The 18,939-nt window shown below is 35.9% G+C and overlaps 3 protein-coding genes across 4 annotated transcripts in view; 1 reads left to right on the top strand and 2 right to left on the bottom strand.

Annotated features, from left to right (window-relative positions):
* Positions 1 to 18,939, top strand: part of LOC138694978 (LIM domain only protein 3-like) — a 913,591-nt gene that overhangs the window by 579,480 nt on the left and 315,172 nt on the right. The gene's annotated exons all lie outside the window — the stretch shown is intronic.
* LOC138694973 (uncharacterized) lies at positions 1,945 to 7,354 on the bottom strand. The gene is made up of 2 exons (XM_069819200.1): positions 7,337 to 7,354; positions 1,945 to 2,900 (listed from the first exon to the last, which is right to left on the bottom strand). The coding sequence occupies exons 1-2, from the start codon at positions 7,349 to 7,351 to the stop codon at positions 2,103 to 2,105; spliced, it is 813 nt and encodes a 270-aa protein (XP_069675301.1). The 5' UTR covers positions 7,352 to 7,354; the 3' UTR covers positions 1,945 to 2,102.
* LOC138694972 (spore coat protein SP65-like) lies at positions 12,212 to 17,994 on the bottom strand. Its single transcript, XM_069819199.1, has 2 exons — positions 17,847 to 17,994; positions 12,212 to 12,729 (listed from the first exon to the last, which is right to left on the bottom strand). The coding sequence occupies exons 1-2, from the start codon at positions 17,859 to 17,861 to the stop codon at positions 12,358 to 12,360; spliced, it is 387 nt and encodes a 128-aa protein (XP_069675300.1). The 5' UTR covers positions 17,862 to 17,994; the 3' UTR covers positions 12,212 to 12,357.

Below are 18,939 nucleotides of genomic sequence, written 5' to 3'. Positions count from 1 at the left end.
ACTCCCTCTGAATGTTTTTTTTTTATGCCAAATACTTTTCCTGGAACTTATCTACCTTCAGTTTTTGAGTTTCAACGCGAAGACCCAAGTAACAATGTCAGTACGATCAGTGGGTTTTTCATGTGGGAGTAAAGCAATAGCTATTTCAGGTCATTGTGGATCGTAGATGAAAGTTAAAAAAAGTCAGGTTTGCTATGTTTTCGAACAATAGACGTAGTATCTTGGTATAGCTGTTGCATGGAGAGCTTGAAATGTAGAGGGTAAAATCATTTTATCCTGCTAAGACATCTTGCTGAAATGATCGGGAGACTAAAAAATGTTCTAGGCTTCTTATTTTATCAGTAATACCTTTTGGTCTTACCTTAGGAACTGTAATTTTTGCGCTCTCTCGAGCCAATACTGAAGAGAATGACGCATATAAATATCTACACCACACCGCCAATAAGTTTATGAAAAAGACCCAACTTCACTTGATTAATAAATATGAAAATATTTGATTTTAATAACAATGTTATTGTCTTACGTAAGTTTTGTAAGTTCATTTGTAAAATAGCCGCCACTCAGTAAATTATAGAAATGAAGATCTAATTTAAGATATTCTCTACATTTACATTAGGCTTATATAACCAAAAAACGTTTCACTTTCATATAAATATAGCATTAATATGTATAATTAAGGAAAAATAGTCACATCATGGCATTAACTATAATAATATTTCATTTATAATGGTAATAATATTATCAAACCACCTCTAGTTTTGGAGATTTTAATATCCAATACACAGCTGCATTCAGAAAATTACACACCGCAAAATCAGATCTGTAAATTATTTTGGCAAGTCTTGGTGCCGGCCAACTAGTCACTCATAACGAGTGCACCTCAGCACATGTGTGGACTTCAGTCCTACGTTCATAGACATCTATGACGTAGTGCAGAGGGCGGCCACTAGAGGGAACCCAGGAGTTGGAACTTAAACTGAGACGATTCTGTCCCGCACCGGGATGGGTATCCGGTGTGGCTTAGTGGATAAAGCATCAGCACGTAGAGCTGAAAACCCGGGTTCAAATCCCGGCGCCGGAGAGAATTTTTCTCCGCTCCATTACTCTTTCATCATATAATTAGGAAGATTAAATCCAGACGTTTCAGATGGGCAGGGCGTGTAGCACGTATGAGTGAATCCATAAATGCGTAGCCTATATGTTAGTTGGAAGACCTGAGGGAAAAAATATCTTTGGGGAGACCGAGACGTAGATGGATTAAAATGGATTTGCGGGAGTTGGGATATGATGGTAGGGACTGATTAATCTTGCTCAGGATAGGGACCGAGGGAGGGCTTATGTGAGGGCGGCAATGAACCTTCGGGTTCTGTAAGTCATTTGTATGTAAGTAAGTATATCAACTAGTTAGTTATTTGGCGTCGATGGAATTTATGATAGTGAGATAGTATTTGGCGAAATTGGGCCGAAGATATGTCATAGATTATGTGACATTCTCCTTATGGTTTGGGAAAACCTTGGAAAAAATTCAAACAGGTAATCACTCCAAGCAGAAATCGAAGCCACGCTCGAGCTCAACCCCTGATCAGCAGGCAAACGCGCTAACAACTTAAGCTACGCCCATGACTGTTACTGATATTCTCGAATGTCACATTATAAAAATATATGAGTAGTTTAATATCAAATACGGACATCTGTCGTCTCCATAGTTTTGATCTAGAGGCACTTTTTTGTTTCACAGTGTTCTTTGTAGTATTTTAAAACAATTTATTTTTATAAATGTAGTGTTAGTGTTTGTATATAGTTTCACCGTGTCTGAAAAAAGCATGAAAAAATGTATAAGAATCCACATTATCTAAATTTCATCTGAAGGTCAGATGTCCGTAGTTGATATTAAGCTACTCATATGTTAATGAAAGAAGGAATAATTTTCAATTTACTGCTAAATTATTTGCAAATTCATTTATTTTGATTTCAGGTTACGTGTAACATTTAATTTTAGAGTGTAACAACAATATTGCTTTTTAAGCTTGACTGAAGAAATTGTAGATTAGAATGCAGTAGCCGTTGTACATTGTTATATTTGCGATGTTTAGGCTGAGGGACTATTGAAATCCAATTCTTTCATTTCCATGAAAAAAAGGAAAGGGGGGGAAAGAGAACCAAGAATACGAAGACTTGCTATTAGCTTCTTTCGCAGCAGCCGTTGTAGATTGTTTCGCAGCAGTCGTTGTAGATTGTTTCGCAGCAGTCGTTGTAGATTGTTTCGCAGCAGTCGTTGTAGATTCTGTTGTAGCAGTCGTTGTAGATTGTGTTGCAGCAGCCGTTGTAGGTTGTTTCGCAGCAGTCGTTGTAGATTCTGTTGTAGCAGTCGTTGTAGATTGTGTTGCAGCAGCCGTTATAGGTTGTTTCGCAGCAGTCGTTGTAGATTCTGTTGTAGCAGTCGTTGTAGATTGTGTTGCAGCAGCCGTTATAGGTTGTTTCGCAGCAGTCGTTGTAGATTCTGTTGTAGCAGTCGTTGTAGATTGTGTTGCAGCAGCCGTTATAGGTTGTTTCGCAGCAGTCGTTGTAGATTCTGTTGTAGCAGTCGTTGTAGATTGTGTTGCAGCAGCCGTTATAGGTTGTTTCGCAGCAGTCGTTATAGATTCTGTTGTAGCAGTCGTTGTAGATTGTGTTGCAGCAGCCGTTGTAGGTTGTTTCGCAGCAGTCGTTGTAGATTCTGTTGCAGCAGCCGTTGCAGATTGTGTTGCAGCAGCCGTTATAGGTTGTTTCGCAGCAGTCGTTGTAGATTCTGTTGTAGCAGTCGTTGTAGACGCTGTGGTCGTGGATGTTGTGTCTGTTGCGGAGGAGTTTTGGACTTGACCCACAGCCACCGAAATCAAGACTGTAACAGTCAGAAGGACCTGGAAGGAACGGACATTTATCAATATTGTCCTTAATGCTTTTCTAATTAGTGTAATTTTGTAACCACAATGGATTGCTGATTTCATATTACCGCTATTAAAAATACTCTTAGCAATTCCAGTCTCTGAATTCGAGCATATTGTTGATAATTACATATTACACAAGAATTGCTTTACGGAGAATAAAGGTAGAGGGGACCAAAACCACTACATGAATTTAATAATAATGTTAGTATGAGTCGAAGGGGTTTTTAGACTTTGAAGCAAATATAATTCACTCAGACTGTTAGAAAATGATGAGACTGTTCTGAAGTGGAAATAAAATCGAAATCAAATGTTTGTTATCTACAATAATGTAATGATAGCTGTTAAGACGTGAGTACGAAGTAAATTACGACGTGAGACTTTGCGAACATTATAAACTTTATAAGTGTATTAATAACCATCATATTATATTACAGTTCCATAAGTTGTTTAATCTAGGACCGGTTACATACTCGCAAGTAGTAGGTAAAAACTGTATATGTATTTAGAAACGTTGAATTTTAGTGATATTGACGATGTGGAACTATCAACATCGTCTGAAATAGTGGAAAAAAAAACTGTAAGCGATAATGTGGTGGTGGTGGTGGTTGTGGTGGTGGTGGTTGCTTTATTTTGCCTGGCAGAGTTAAGGCCATAAGGCCTTCTCTTCCAGTCATAGTCGCCGTTAACTTCGGAAATCTGTAACCAAATAAATCTCATTTACATACAGGGAAGTATAAAAAATATAATTTAATAACGTCGACACTCATTCGCAGTGTATTGTAATAGTTATCAATAAAATTAAAATATATTAATTGATATTTTCGTATTACCATGTTTTTTTCGCTAATTTACTACAAAACTGAACATTTGCGGACACAATATAACATTATGTATTACTTTTCGTATCAGGAACACAATGGTAAAATATTGCCCGAAATTTTTCAGACACCCTGTATATAAATTAAGTTGACAATATTAATATCGTGGTGTCGATTGCAAGTGACAGTCCTTAGTGCCTTAGTTTGTAGTATACTCAATATTTGGTATTGTCCTCATCTGTTAAGATAGTTTCTCGATTCAGTCTTCGTACCGAAGAATTTCGTGGTTATATTTTGGCACAGTTTTCTCAACTGTTCGGGCCGTCGTAGCATTATACGAGGTGAAACACTTGCGCCTTAATTATACGAATTTATACAATCCCGTACATTCGCAGTCAATTTTGTAAACACAGTACTCGTAATTATACTTTAAAGGCAAAAGAGAGTAGTGTGTCTGCCATACTAGATCAGGTGATTAAGTCGTGTAGTTAATAGTAGTTTGCTGGTTCGCATAGTAAGCACTATGTATGTAACTCAATCCTCTTGTTTCAATGTGGGAACCCCGGAATATTACACAAACTTCCTGCTCATGCAGTAGATTCTACGCCAAGATGTCATAAATGTATTGCAAAACCAGGGCAAAAGTTCCGGGAATTAATTATAAAATAGTTTTATTTCTAACATTAACAACTTAAATATTTATAAATAAATAAACACAACACGTTTTCAAAATTTGTCAGTATAACCTAACTTATCACAAGAGCTTAATTCATTAGCATTTTAAAGCGATAAAAGCGTCTAATGTAAACTGGTACTAACTTTCCTCGGTAACCAAATAAAATGCAGAATCACTTACTTTCGATTAAGTAAAATTCCATCTTGGACGTATAGAAATTTCAGTTTAACCTTACGATGAAATATCAGAGAAATAGGTATCGCAATTTAGTGGGAATGCTATAAAATGCAAAGTTTTATGAATGTTAACAGTAAGGGACAATTGAAACATTCTGTATAATACGCTATACTTCCAGAAACATTACTAACACAGTAATTATTATTATTTTCATAATTATGCTCTAGTAGAAAATTTCTTAAATGAATTCTTTACAAAATTAGTTCAATATTCGATATCACAGTCGTAGAGCAATAATCAAACCTCACTTTACATTAAGAAAGTAATAAATATCTGCTTAATCAGTCCCTTTATTGGGAACTTCTTCACAAAAAATCTATAACTTAAATAAAGTTCTTCGAATTAATTTGTAGAATAACGTAAAATAGAGTTATGGATATACAATAAAGAGAACAGGCTTCTTATTTTTCTCTCTAAGATTTAAATATCGCACATACATTGCCGTTATTCTTACTTCTACATAAATAATCTATGAGTGACCCCTCATTTTCATGCCTGGCATCCAAAGTTTTTCGGAAAAATAGTAGTTTTCAGTGAAATGTCAATTTTCCTACATAATTTTCCTATTTTCCAAACTCCATCTGTTGTCAGTTTTGAGAACTAATTTTATTGAATCACGGCCGACTTGATTGAATTTCAGAACAAAACACACACTACAATAAACAATAGGCTATTGCACGAAGACCATGACCTGCAGGATTGCCGACATATTTAAAGCTCAATTCAATTTGTTATTAAAAACTGATTCTGCAGTGTATAATTTTCTGAGAACAGCTGTGTATTGGATATTCAAATCAACGAAACTTGAGGTGGTTTGATGACATTATTACCATTAGAAATTAAATATTATTATAATTAATATCAAGATGCGTCTATTTTTCATTAATTGTACATAATATTCATGCTATATTGATGACATGAAAGTGAAACGTTTTGAGGTTACGTAAGTAAATGTAGAGAATATCTTAATTTAGATATTCATTTCTATAATTTACTGAGTGGCTGCTATATATAAGTACAAAACTTAAGTAAGATAATAATATTGTCATTAAAAATCAAATATTTTTATACTTATTAATCCAGTGGGGTTGGGTCTTTTTTATATATTTAATGGCGGTGTAGTGTAGATATTGATATGTGTCATTGTCTTCAGTATTGGCTCGAGAGAGCGCAAAAATTACAGTTCCTAAGGAAAGATAAAAAGATATTACTTACTGATAAAATAAGAGGCCTAGAAAATTTTGTAGTCTCCAGATCATTTCAGCAAGATCTCTTAGTAGGATAAAATGATTTTACGCTCTACATTTCAAGTTCTACATGCAGCAGCTATACGAAAATGCTATTGTTCGAAAGCTTAGCAAACTTGACTTTTTTTTTAACTTTTGCCTACAATCCACAATGACCTGAAATAGCTACTGCTATCGTCCTGACATTGATACTTGCGTTTTCGCGTTTAAACTCAAAAACTGAAGTTGGATAGATTCAAAAAAAAGTATTTGGCCAAAAAAATCCATTCAGAGGGAGTATGTTTGATTATTATGGAAGCAAATAATTAACAAAAAGACAAGTATTCTTCATTGAAAATAAATCTGAAAAATTTTTATTTGAACGTCTAACGAACTTAGTTTGCAGCAGCATTTGCTGCACAACCCACTAGTTTATTTATATTTTTAGATTAAGTTAGTTTCATATACCAGTTTTCTAAATAATGTATTATCACCACAAATTTCAAAATAGTAAAATCTGTAATATGGGAAGTCATTAGAAATTGATCACGTCTATTTAAAACCTAATCACGTATCTTTACTGTTTTGGAATTATGAAAACTATATGGTTCTAATGAACAATAACGCAATGTTTTTTCTGGGTGCAGATTAGTCTTCCTTGACGGTTAGTTTGAGACAGGGACCTCATAGTCACCAACGTAAAAGTCTACAATACAGGGCATTAAAATAATCCTCACAATTTAAAACTCATAAATTAACGGTAAAGCTTAATATGGTTACAATTAGTAAATTACTAGAAGTCCACACCTATGGAGTAACGGCTAGTGCGTTTGGACGCGAAACCAGGTGGCCCGGGTTCGATTCGCGGTATGGACAAGTTACCTGGTTGAGGTTTTTTCCGGGGTTTTCCCTCAACACATCACAAAATTAAATCACAAACTAAAATTTCACTGGCAACGCGCTAAGAAATTGAATTGTTGGGAACACGATGAACGTATATTGAAAACATAACTGTTGCCACAGACTAAGACGCTTGGCTACCGATCCGGATTTGCGCTCGGACACGGGTTTGATTGCCGCCTGGACTGATTACCTTGTTTTTTCCGAGGTTTTCCCCAACCGTAAAGCGAATGTTAGGTAATCTATGGCGAATCCTCGGCGTCATCTCTCCAAATATCATTTCGCTATCATCAATCTCATCGACGCTAAAAAACCTCGTAGTTGATACAGCGTCGTTAAATAACCAGTAAAAAATTAATGTATTCTTCATGATATCGATTATTTTAACTATCAAGTCGTTTGAGACCTTTGAGTTAAAGTTATGTACTTTATATGCAACACGAAGAAGCTTCGTGTCATCTGATAACACGCATGTTAGCCTATGCCTTTCAGAAGAAGACTTTATTCTACTGAGACATAAGATTTAGAATTGAAATATAATTTCCTACTTACCAAGTATTTCGCCATGATGGGAAATGATGGTATGCTCTTAGATCTCGTGTCTTATATAGTTCATGGTGTGTTTATTCTGGTCGATTATTATGTCATAATCGATTAATTCAAGTCATTACATTTGTTATAGATCCAGGTGAACAAATACTACGACAAAATGGATGCATGCATGCATGCATGCATGCTTTATGAACGTCAGTTGCAGAGAATTATATGCAACAATTGATACTGATGCAACTATTAGACATTAAGCTGTTGTATGTTTTCCTATATCTCAGTGCTAAAGCTTGGGTTTATCGTTCCTAAATTCGTCCTGCATCCTCTGCGTTACCTCGAATGATACTTGTAGTGGACTTCACAGTAGGATGAGAGTTTCTTCCTGGAATTTCTCATTTCCCTCAAGATTCATTCCTCTTCACACGTTTCCCATTAATTTATTTAAAAGAAAAGAGGCCTAGAAAAATGTACCACTTTCGATGTACTAGGGCAGGTTGTGGCAGTCATAGTAGTGGCGGTAGTGGTAGTTGTAGTTGTAGTAGTATTGGTAGAACTGGTCACAATGCTACTAGTATTATTAGTAATCTTCTTATGGCGATGATAATAGTAATAATAGCAGCAACAGCAGCGGCATTAGTAATAGTAGCAGTATTTATCAGAAAATAAATTGAATATATTTAGAAAATGAATATGCAATCTTAAAAGACCATTATTTAAAAGCATTTATGTCCAGAAGCAATTTCAAGATATTATAAAGTTATGGTTATTCTACAGACGTGGACAAATTATTAGCAAAATTGAAGATTCTTATTATATATTTTTACAAAATATAATTCTTAAATTTAGACTACAGTTGACATTTTTGTGTATTTCCAAATTATTAGCAAAATTGAAGATTTGTTTTGTATATTTTTATAAAATTTAACTCTTCAATTTGGACTACATTTGATATTTTTGCATATATACAAATTATTAGCAAAACTGAAGGTTTTTATTATATATTTTTACAAAATTAGATTCTTCAATTTGGAATACAGTTGACATTTTGGATATTTCCAAATTATTAGCAAAACTGAAGATTTTTATTTTATAGTTTTACAAAATTTGACTGTTCAATTTAGACTGTAGTTGACATTTTTGCTAATTTACAAATTATTAACAAAATTGAAGATTATTATATATTTTTACAAAATTTAACTCTTCAATTTAAACTACAGTTGACATTTTTGCATATTTCTGTCTACTGTAATGATAGAAATATGCAAAATTTTCAACTGTAATCTAAATTGAAAAGTCAAATTTTGTAAACAGAATTATCATAAAAATCGTCAATTTTGTTAATAATTTGTCCACGTCTGTAGTATTAAAATAGGGTCTAAATTGTGGACAATTACCATGAAACAAATTCAATAAAGAGAAGAAGCAGGGTTGAGATTACTCAGACATTTAGCGGAATACCCCATGTTCGATTATAAAAAAATTACATCATGAGGAACAAATTGGACGGAGTTACGCAATAAGAGACTAAGCGCCAAAAACCTGTTTCGAGATATTGGCCATTGAAATAAATCTGTTTTTTTTTTATAAAACATTTTATGCAAGAAGTATTATAACATTCATACTGTTACAAACAGTAGCACAAATAATACCAAAAAAGGCTAACTGATTTTAATAAGATACCAGCTTCTTCTTCTTCTTCTTCTTCTTCTTCGGTTCTACAGCCGGATTCCAGCCTTGACTGCCCCAACGATGCTTTTCCATGTCCTCGATCTAACACCTTTGTTTTCCATCCTCTGCTGCTGCTATTATATCCTTCTCCACTTTATCCAGCCATCTTAGCTGAGGTCTCCCTACTTTTCTGGTGCCAAAAGGTATAGTGAGAGTCATTTTCTTGCAAGGATCATTTTCATCCTTCCTACAGATATGGCCCAGCCACCTGACTCTCCTAGCTTTAATTTCTCTGCGAACATCTGGTTCTTTAAAAAGTTGGTATAATTCATAGTTATATCTTTTCCTCCAACTGCCCTCATCATTCACTGGTCCGTATATCGTCCTCAGAACCTTTCTCTCAAATATACTCAGCCTACATTTGTCGGCACTGCCAACTGCCCAGGTTTCAGATCCATAAAGCAAGACTGGTCTTATTAATGTTTTATATAATTTGCACTTAGTGTTGAGGCTGATATCATGTGATCTTAACTGTTTTTGGAGTCCACGATAGCATCTATTTGCTGTGAGGAACTTTGTTGGATTTCTGCACTCACATTATTGAAGTAACTAGTGAACCTAGGTACTTAAATTCGGTAATTTTTCCAAACTTGTATCCTCCTACTTCAAGATACTCCATATAAGAGACCAGCAGTTGAATTAATATTTCAAAACAAAACAAATAAATTAATTTTATCCAATAAATGAATTTTTTCTTATAAACAGCAGCAAAATTCATATATAGCATTCTTGATTTTTTTTCCGAGTTAAGTTAGCCTGCCATCAACAAATTTCTACAAATATCTCTTTTTTTTTTTCAAATTGTGGATTGGTCTATCATTGCGTAATTCCGTCCAATTAGAATTCAGTGATAGAGTTGATAAAAAACTACAGTAGTCTATAAAGACAATTGGTTTACACATATGTTTAGCATTGAACCATTTAGAATACCAATACAAATATGTAAATATAAAAATATGTAACTATAATCTCTTCAAGAGAGAAATGTTGGCAAGCCTAGAAAACGCAGGAAAAAAACAGATTTAAAGTCAGGCAAAATTTTGTGAAACCGGAACAAGTCAGAAGATCTAATCCGTAAGATGTATGATGATAATTACGCTATATTTTCGGCTGAAGTGAACTAAATAGTTCACTAAATAACCGGGTGTGACGTAACAAATCATGATCCAAAGCTACATAGTGCACAGCAATCAAGACCGTAGTAGCTAATAAACGAAAATGCTTGCGACAAAACTTTTTTCTAAGACTGTACTTCTGATAGCTAGTAGATCTACAGGGTGGGGCATGGGAACCAAATGTTTTTGGAATGGCTTATACTCAGTCATTATGAAAGGGAGAGACGTGCGGCATGTGACAGTCCATCCCGTGGCTCATAACATTTCACCTGCAGTCGGCATCATGGAGCAGTGGACGCATGTTTGCGTATGATTGTTTTCTTAGGAATGGCGAGTCGGTGAGCTCGATACGGCGTGAGTTTTGCTACAGAGTCAATATTAATCGCAATGATTCTGTTCCCGTGCGTGGCACAATCTTATGTTGGGTTAAAAAATCTTAAAAAAAAAAAAGGTGCAATACCAAAGAATAAATGGCCCGGCCCCCAACACAGAGTGCTACTCCAGAAAATGTTCAGTCAGACAAGCGATACTGCGCAGCCCAGGCCGCTCTGCTCGAAGACATTCAGCTGCTCTTGGAATCAGCAATCGTACGGTAACACGGATTTTGCATGGCGATTTACATTTACACGCAAACAAGATGGGTGGTTTCAGCAAGATGTGGCCACGGCGCATATCTTCAGAGCGTCAATGGCAGTTCTTTGCCTCCTGTTTTCCAATCGTCTCATTTCGAGGTTTGGTGATGTTCCATGGCTCCCTCGGTCCCCTGACTTGTCCACGTGATTTTTTTCTATGTGGGTGCCTAAAGGCACGTGTTTACGAGGATAAGCCCCGAATATTAGATGAATTAAAGGACACAGTACGTCAACACATCACTCAAATCAACAGAGATCTCCTGGAAAGAATAGAGGTGAATTTTCGTCATTGCCTTAAACAATGCATCAACACAGACGGACATCACATGCTAGATGTAATTTTCCGCTCATAATTGAAATGGTATGTTCTCACAAACGTTGTTCTACCAATAAAATGTGTTGAAAACAAAAACTGTTTTATGATTATTTTAAAAACACTTGGTTCCTATGCCCCACCCTGTACATATCAGCCAGAACGTCAATGAGAGCTAAGTTGGTGATTTTAAGAACATAAAGAAAGGCAGCTGTAATGTAGAAAATCAGCGACAATGACGTCATAGATCGATCGCAAAATCAACTTACAATTATTCAACAGAGGCCCCTCCAAAATGTAGCAGAGTGTGTGATCACTAGGGCTGAAAAAAAGTATTGATTATAGGCTACGCTGCATCGTACGTAGAGCTCTAAGTTTACAAAATGCTTGTGTATACGCACGACTAGTTACTGTAGCGGCTGCTTGTACAGTCCGCTCTGTATGAATGGACTCATAATATAATTTATATTTACAGGATTACTTGTGTTTCAAATTAAGTAACTCGGAACAAATAGGGTATTCAATTTACAAAAAATATCATTATTATAAATTAAGTTAAACACATGTTCCCCATGAATAATTTCAAGGGAAAAATTGTTCCGGGGCCGGGTATCGATCCCGGGACCTCTGGTTGAACGTACCAAATTCCCGGGTAGCTCGGTTGGGAGAGCGCTGGTACGTTCAACCAGAGGTTCCGGGATCGATACCCGGCCCCGGAACAATTTTTCCCTTGAAATTATTCAAATCTGCTTTACAGGGTGCTTCACCTGAAAGACTAGATTTGCACATGTTCCCCATATTCTGAATTCAGTCGTCTTATTATCTGTTCCATGATGGGTTTTTGTTTCGGCATTCTAAGCAGGTCTACTATTGAGGAGTATCGAATGCTCACTCTATCTGCTCGTTACAGACGGTAGAGACACTCGGTAATGGGATATATTTTGTAAACAATATGTATAGAAATTATTTACTACCCTGATACTATTACTTTTCTTCAGCCTTACCGATCATTATTGTAGATGTCAATCTCTGTTACTGGATATATTCGAATGTCACTTTATAACTTACGTATTAATAAAGAACACAAAAATAATTTATTTCACCGCAGTTTGTGTATTTTGATTTCATTTTACATTCAACATTTAATTTTTGGCCATAAAAATCTTGCTCTTTAAGCTCGATTGATGAAGTAGATTCCAACGAAGCAGCCGATGCAGATTGTTATGTTTCCATTGTTTAGGCGAAGGGACCTTTTGGAATGAATAGGTTGATTAGATCAATTAAGCTTGGAATATTCTGCTGGGTGGCAGCCGTTGTAGCTGCTGCAGCAGTTGTTGTAGCTGGTGCAGCAGTTGTTGTAGCTGCTGCAGCAGTTGTTGTAGCTGGTGCAGCAGCAGCAGTTGTTGTAGCAGGTGCAGCAGTCGTTGAATCTGTTGCAGCAGCAGTTGAGTCCGTTGCAGCAGCCGCTGTAGAAGCTGCTGTTGTGGTTGTTTTGGCGAAGGGACCTTCGGGAATGAACAAGGGGATGCTACCAATCGGAAATGGGAAGTTGAAGATTAGTGGTTGGCTCATGGCCATCGAGACCAGAACTGCAGCAATCAGAAGTACCTGCAAGTAACAAACAGATATTAATAGTGCAAATCAAGCTTTCAGGTATAACTCCCTGTAAAGTTGATTTGAATAATTTCGAGGGAAAAATTGTTCCAGGGTCAGGTATCGAACCCAGGACCTTTGGTTTAACGTACCAACGCTCTACCCGGAAACTCTACCAGACACCCATTCAATTTTGCCCTCTATATCCACAGACCTCGAAGTGGGCTGACAACCGTCGAGCAACCAACGTTGAGTGCACACTAACTCTGTGTGACTTAGGCCAGGTTGTAGAAACGCAAATCAAATCAGTCCCTGATCGCCAATCAGTTGATGTCTGATTTATTTGATTGTTCATTGCGTTGCACAAACGTGAATCTCCAATCAACTTGTCTCAATTTACTAATTGCTGATTTGAGAAAGAAATACATTTGACAACAGCGCTATTTAGCAACCACAGCCAATTTGGTGCTCTTTAAAAGTCGCGAAACGAATGCATCAAGTGGGCGGTGACTAGGAAAACAAGTGAATGTTCAAGTGAATGTTTTGCTGTTTTGTTCCTTTTTGTAGAAAGGAAACAGGCGGGTTCTATTTGTATATAGACTACAATATAGTGAAAAAAAAAAAGAAGCGAAAAAAAAGTGAGGGGGCTTCTGTTGTGGGATTTGCTAGGCCAGGTTGCAGAAACGCAAATCAAATCAGTCCCTGATCGCCAATCAGTTGATGTCTGATTTATTTGATTGTTCATTGCGTTGCACAAACGTGAATCTCCAATCAACTTGTCTCAATTTACTAATTGCTGATTTGAGAAAGAAATACATTTGACAACAGCGCTATTTAGCAACCACAGCCAATTTGGTGCTCTTTAAAAGTCGCGAAACGAATGCATCAAGTGGGCGGTGACTAGGAAAACAAGTGAATGTTCAAGTGAATGTTTTGCTGTTTTGTTCCTTTTTGTAGAAAGGAAACAGGCGGGTTCTATTTGTATATAGACTACAATATAGTGAAAAAAAAAAAGAAGCGAAAAAAAAGTGAGGGGGCTTCTGTTGTGGGATTTGCTAGGCCAGGTTGCAGAAACGCAAATCAAATCAGTCCCTGATCGCCAATCAGTTGATGTCTGATTTATTTGATTGTTCATTGCGTTGCACAAACGTGAATCTCCAATCAACTTGTCTCAATTTACTAATTGCTGATTTGAGAAAGAAATACATTTGACAACAGCGCTATTTAGCAACCACAGCCAATTTGGTGCTCTTTAAAAGTCGCGAAACGAATGCGTCAAGTGGGCGGTGACTAGGAAAACAAGTGAATGTTCAAGTGAATGTTTTGCTGTTTTGTTCCTTTTTGTAGAAAGGAAACAGGCGGATTCTATTTCTACATAGACTACAATATAGTGAAAAAAAAAATGAAGCAAAAAAAAACGTGAGGAGGCTTCTGTTGTGGGATTTGCTAGGGGAGTCGACAAGATATTGGAATATGCATGGCCTCCATAACCCAAAATAATTCCATTTCCCATCTCTCTGTTTACAAATGGAGCTCGTAACCTACTCATTAAAAATATTGTGTTGTCATGTGTAGAACCCTGCCAACAGGCTACAACATTCCAGAATTTCAATGATGGTGTAGACTACATATTGCCTGTATATTCACAGAAAAGAAACCTTTTCTATTTCGATAAAGTTCGGCATCATTTCAACCAGGTGATTGGATGGGGATGTGAGCAGGCTATACAACCAATATTAGGCTACTCTTGGAAATCCTGACATGGCTGAAAATTCTCTCTGGATTTCAAATCGTTCCCTGTTTGAAGTTTGGGGATTTATGAGACCCTGCCATAACAAAGCAATTTCATAGGTAACCTTCCTAACTACTCGGCAAATAGTTGATTTGTGGACCCTAACAAGATAACCCAAGACCGCCTGAAAAATTCCAACAGCATAAAATCTCAGCATTATTAGAACTTGGTTCATAGGAGAAAGTGGAAGGTTTCGATTTGTCTGTCTGCATATATCAATTTTTGAAAATAACAAAACACACGAATCCTTACTTAACCTAAATCTTTGCTCAAATTCTCTGTCATTATACATAAAAACAATTCATGTCTATCACGGAAACGCCTTGTTCTTAATAATATATTTTTCATTCTAAAATTTCTTCATCAGAAGAATCCATTATGTGGAAAACATATTGTTACGCTATAACTATTTACTATATACATTACAGTAACTGCATTATAAACAGAACAACATAAATAGCCTACTTGATCTATGATCAGTGACTTAACCAGCAAAAATCTGTTGATCAAATCTGATGGAAGACTGATCTCCGATCAAACACTGATTGTTCTTTCTGCAACAGAAATAGAACTGATGGCCAATCAAACTCTCCTTGATTGCCAATCTTATTTTGATCGGTCTTTCTGCAACCGGGCCTTAAATTGTGGTTTTCTGTTAACGAACAGTGAGGTGTATTATGCAAATCAAGCTTTCAGGTATAACTCCCTGTAAAGTTGCAAAATTGGATCGGTGTCTGGTAGAGTTCCCGGGTAGAGCGTTGGTACGTTAAACCAAAGGTCCTGGGTTCGATACCTGGCCCTGGAACAATTTTTACCTCGAAATTATTCAGATATTAATAGTGTCCTTGTTACCTTTTCTAATCACGTCATTGTGTGGATTATTGATTTCATATTCTTTTATAATTTATTTTAGCGTTTGCACACATTTTAGTCGAGGATATTATTTTAAGACAAAGAGGGAATAACGGTGTTAGGATAATCCCCGGTATTTCGTGGACATGAAGTATTCTTCCCATTGTCGAGTCAACCTTCGTAGGACTATGCGACTTTTCTTAGGACTAAGATCGCTTTTCCATTTCGTGCTTCAGGTACGTGACGATGTTTCTGCTAAGTCACTAGATGAAAACATAAACTTCTTTTGCACTGAAAGTGAACATGAATTGTTTTTCTCGCTTTATTTTCATTTGCAATTACTGAAAATACCGTGTAACATAGAAGTTACATGACAAACGTAATGCTTTATTCTACAGGGACATCATTTTATTTTTACTAACATTTTTAATATTAACCTGGATACCTTTAGAGAACCGGAAACACAGTTTGCTACCCCTTTCCATGACTGTAGTTCGATGATACTGGCGTAAAACACAAACAAATCAGTTTACTAGGTATATGAGGGAAGAAAAGTAGTTCATCCATTTACGTAAACTAGGAAACATCGTGATTTTGAGTTCGATAATTTTCATTAGGTTTTTGTTTAATCAAAATACAGTACTGTATTAACAATGAGTGTTTTTACTCACGAACTGAGTTATCCATGAGAATTTATTCATTATGTAGTGTATATTATACTGTCTACAGCACATTAGCGTACAATATAGAGAATGAAGTTCAATTGAAAAATAATCATAATATGGATATTTAAACACATTTTTGAAAATGGTGGCCGTTCATTTCGATACAGGCTTCATTCTTTTGTGCATATTATTGCACTATAGACTATTGCATCTAATTCCAATTGCCAGTTTCGTCCTTCGTACTAGTAACTCATGTTGAAATAATTCTGTACCTACTCTATAAAAGAGTAACTTACGTACTGTAAATTCAATCTTCACTTCTGCCCGACCCGCATAGATAAAATTACTCAGACATGCTATCTACTGTCCGTCCAAGTGGTTATGCCGGAGGATCGTAGAAAGGGGGGAAATTACGTGAGAGTTAAATAGCCTATACATACATTGAGTATACCTCATCATAACACTTCCCTATACTCATCATTCACCGTTTCAATTTCTCGTCATCGGAACTCCCTACCTCATACCTTAAGGGGCTGTAAGACATTGATTAATTTCAAAAGCCGGTTGCCAAATAGACTGCTTAGACAGGGACCTTTATTAAAATGTAATTTTTTGTAATAAATGACTTTATTTTTAATATATAAAGTTCCTCTATTATTTTAATAATTACTTCGATTCACATTGTTACAATATTGTTTCACATTTAGAATTACATGTAGGCTAACTAAACTTGTCTTAATAAAAATATATAATACACTAGCATTACCCTCCCTTTTATACGGAAGCGAGATTTGGACATTAAAGAAAAAAGATATGAACAGAATCAAAGCAATGGAAATGAAATTTTTGAGGAGAACAGCAGGATATACTCTTTTAGACCGGAAAAGGAATGAAGAAATTTTAGAACAATTAGAAGTAGAGTCAGTAGAAGAAAAAATCAGCAGATACAAATTCAATTGGCTAGATCATGTAAGAAGAAAGGAAAATTCAAGAATCCCATAAATTATGATGCAATATAAACCTAGAGGACATCGTCGACCAGAAAGACCTTTTAGAAGAATGCTAGATGGGGCCGAAACAGGTCTAGGGAAGCCTAATTCGTGAAGGATTATTATTATTATTATTATTATTATTATTATTATTATTATTATTATTATTTGCATATTGCTTCTATATTTCTGTCATTTTTATATTTGCTATTGTTCTTATACTGGTTAAGTGGAAGAGAAGGCCTTATGGGCTTGACTCTGCCAGAAGAAATAAATCTATTAAATAAGTAAATAAATACAATATACACGAAGAACGATATTATGAGAATTCGTGAAAAATGAAGTACGCCTAATTCAACCTTAAAATTCACAGTTACTGTAAAATCTTTACTTTTAGGAATTACAAAAATAGTATCTCATGCATATAGTAACCAATACGATAGTTTGTCTTTATATTTAGATGCACATTAAATTATTTCGTTTCCGTAGAAGATGTTAAAAATCATAGCTGAAAGAAATGAACCGCAAACGAGAATTTCATAGGTAACGTAATGAGTTCAGTACCTGTGCAACTTTAGAGATTATACTGTATAACATTTAGAATGTTTTATGTTAGTGATACAGATTTTTTAATTGTTATTTCGCTACTTATAAATTGAAAGTTCTACAGTTACCAAGAGATTTAATTTTTGACAGTACGAGTAAATCTTCACGCAACAGGATTTAAATTGGAATATATTGTACATATTCAAGCATATTATGCTTTCGGAAGTTAAGCTTGCTTTAATTTAATAGAGCCCAAGATTGAGCGTTGAAATAATACTGCCTACTTACCATGTATTTCGCCATGATGTAAAATGATAGCAACCTCCAAAATTCTCGTGCCTTATATACCTCAAGCTGTGTTTATTCAGGTTGATGATCAAGTCATAACGGGTTAAGCTAAGTCGTTAATTTCGTTGGTAGTCCAGATGAACAAATATTTCTACAATCTGTCGCACTGTTTGATGAACTGCAGCTACACATAGTTATACGAAACAGTTGATACAGATGAAACTAATAGATAATAAACTGTTGTAATTACCCACTAGCTCAGTCCCAAAGTCTGGGTTAACATTATCTGAATTCGTGTTCCGTCCCAGATCTGAATGGAGTGACACATATGGTGGACTATACTACTGGGTGTTCAGTTCAAAATGTGTCTTGGCTCGCCGCATGCCGTCATGTGGCTAGCTGATGAGCCTAGAGAATTCAATCTTCCTACACTTCCGCAGCTCAGGTGTATAATCTAAGAGGCAGAGAAGTTGGCTAGCAAGTACGGCGTTCATTCTGAAGAGTACGTGCCGATACCTACGGTAACGCCGGTAGTGGCAGGAATGTGAACTGTTTGGAAATACGTACTGTCGAGATATGGGGAGAGGGTTAAGACGATTACTTACGTATTTGTTGACATTAACTTCGACGGTCAACATGGACACGGAGCATTTGATTTGTTTTGTGGAATGTTACCATACGCAACCGATGATAACAAATACCCTGCGTACGACTTGCCGGCGCAAAACACAGTTCGAAAGAGGTTATGGTAGCACACAGACCGTACAGACCGCCATCTGTTGCTACGACGTTCAAGTTATACCGTACACAAGTTCAGATTGAAGAACGCCTTAAATAATAGGCAACTTCTCTAACATATAAGCTGAAACTCGCTTCAAATCGGTGACCCAACAACAGTGACGTCATGACACACTTTGAAATGAACACCCAGTACATGGTAATAATTAGGGAGCGGATTTTTATGTGCTAAATATTTAATTATATTTAATTTTTATGTGCTAAAAGTACGAAAATATTTTCTAAAAATAAAAAAATATATTTCTTTAATATGACAAAAATACCTTACTTAGCTTGGTAAAAAAAAATGTTACTA

This window comes from Periplaneta americana, chromosome 2 (assembly GCF_040183065.1).
Source record: "Periplaneta americana isolate PAMFEO1 chromosome 2, P.americana_PAMFEO1_priV1, whole genome shotgun sequence".
NCBI classification, from domain to species: domain Eukaryota; kingdom Metazoa; phylum Arthropoda; class Insecta; order Blattodea; family Blattidae; genus Periplaneta; species Periplaneta americana.
Note: the sequence above shows the minus strand (reverse complement) of the source record. Positions and strands in the feature narration are given on the sequence as shown.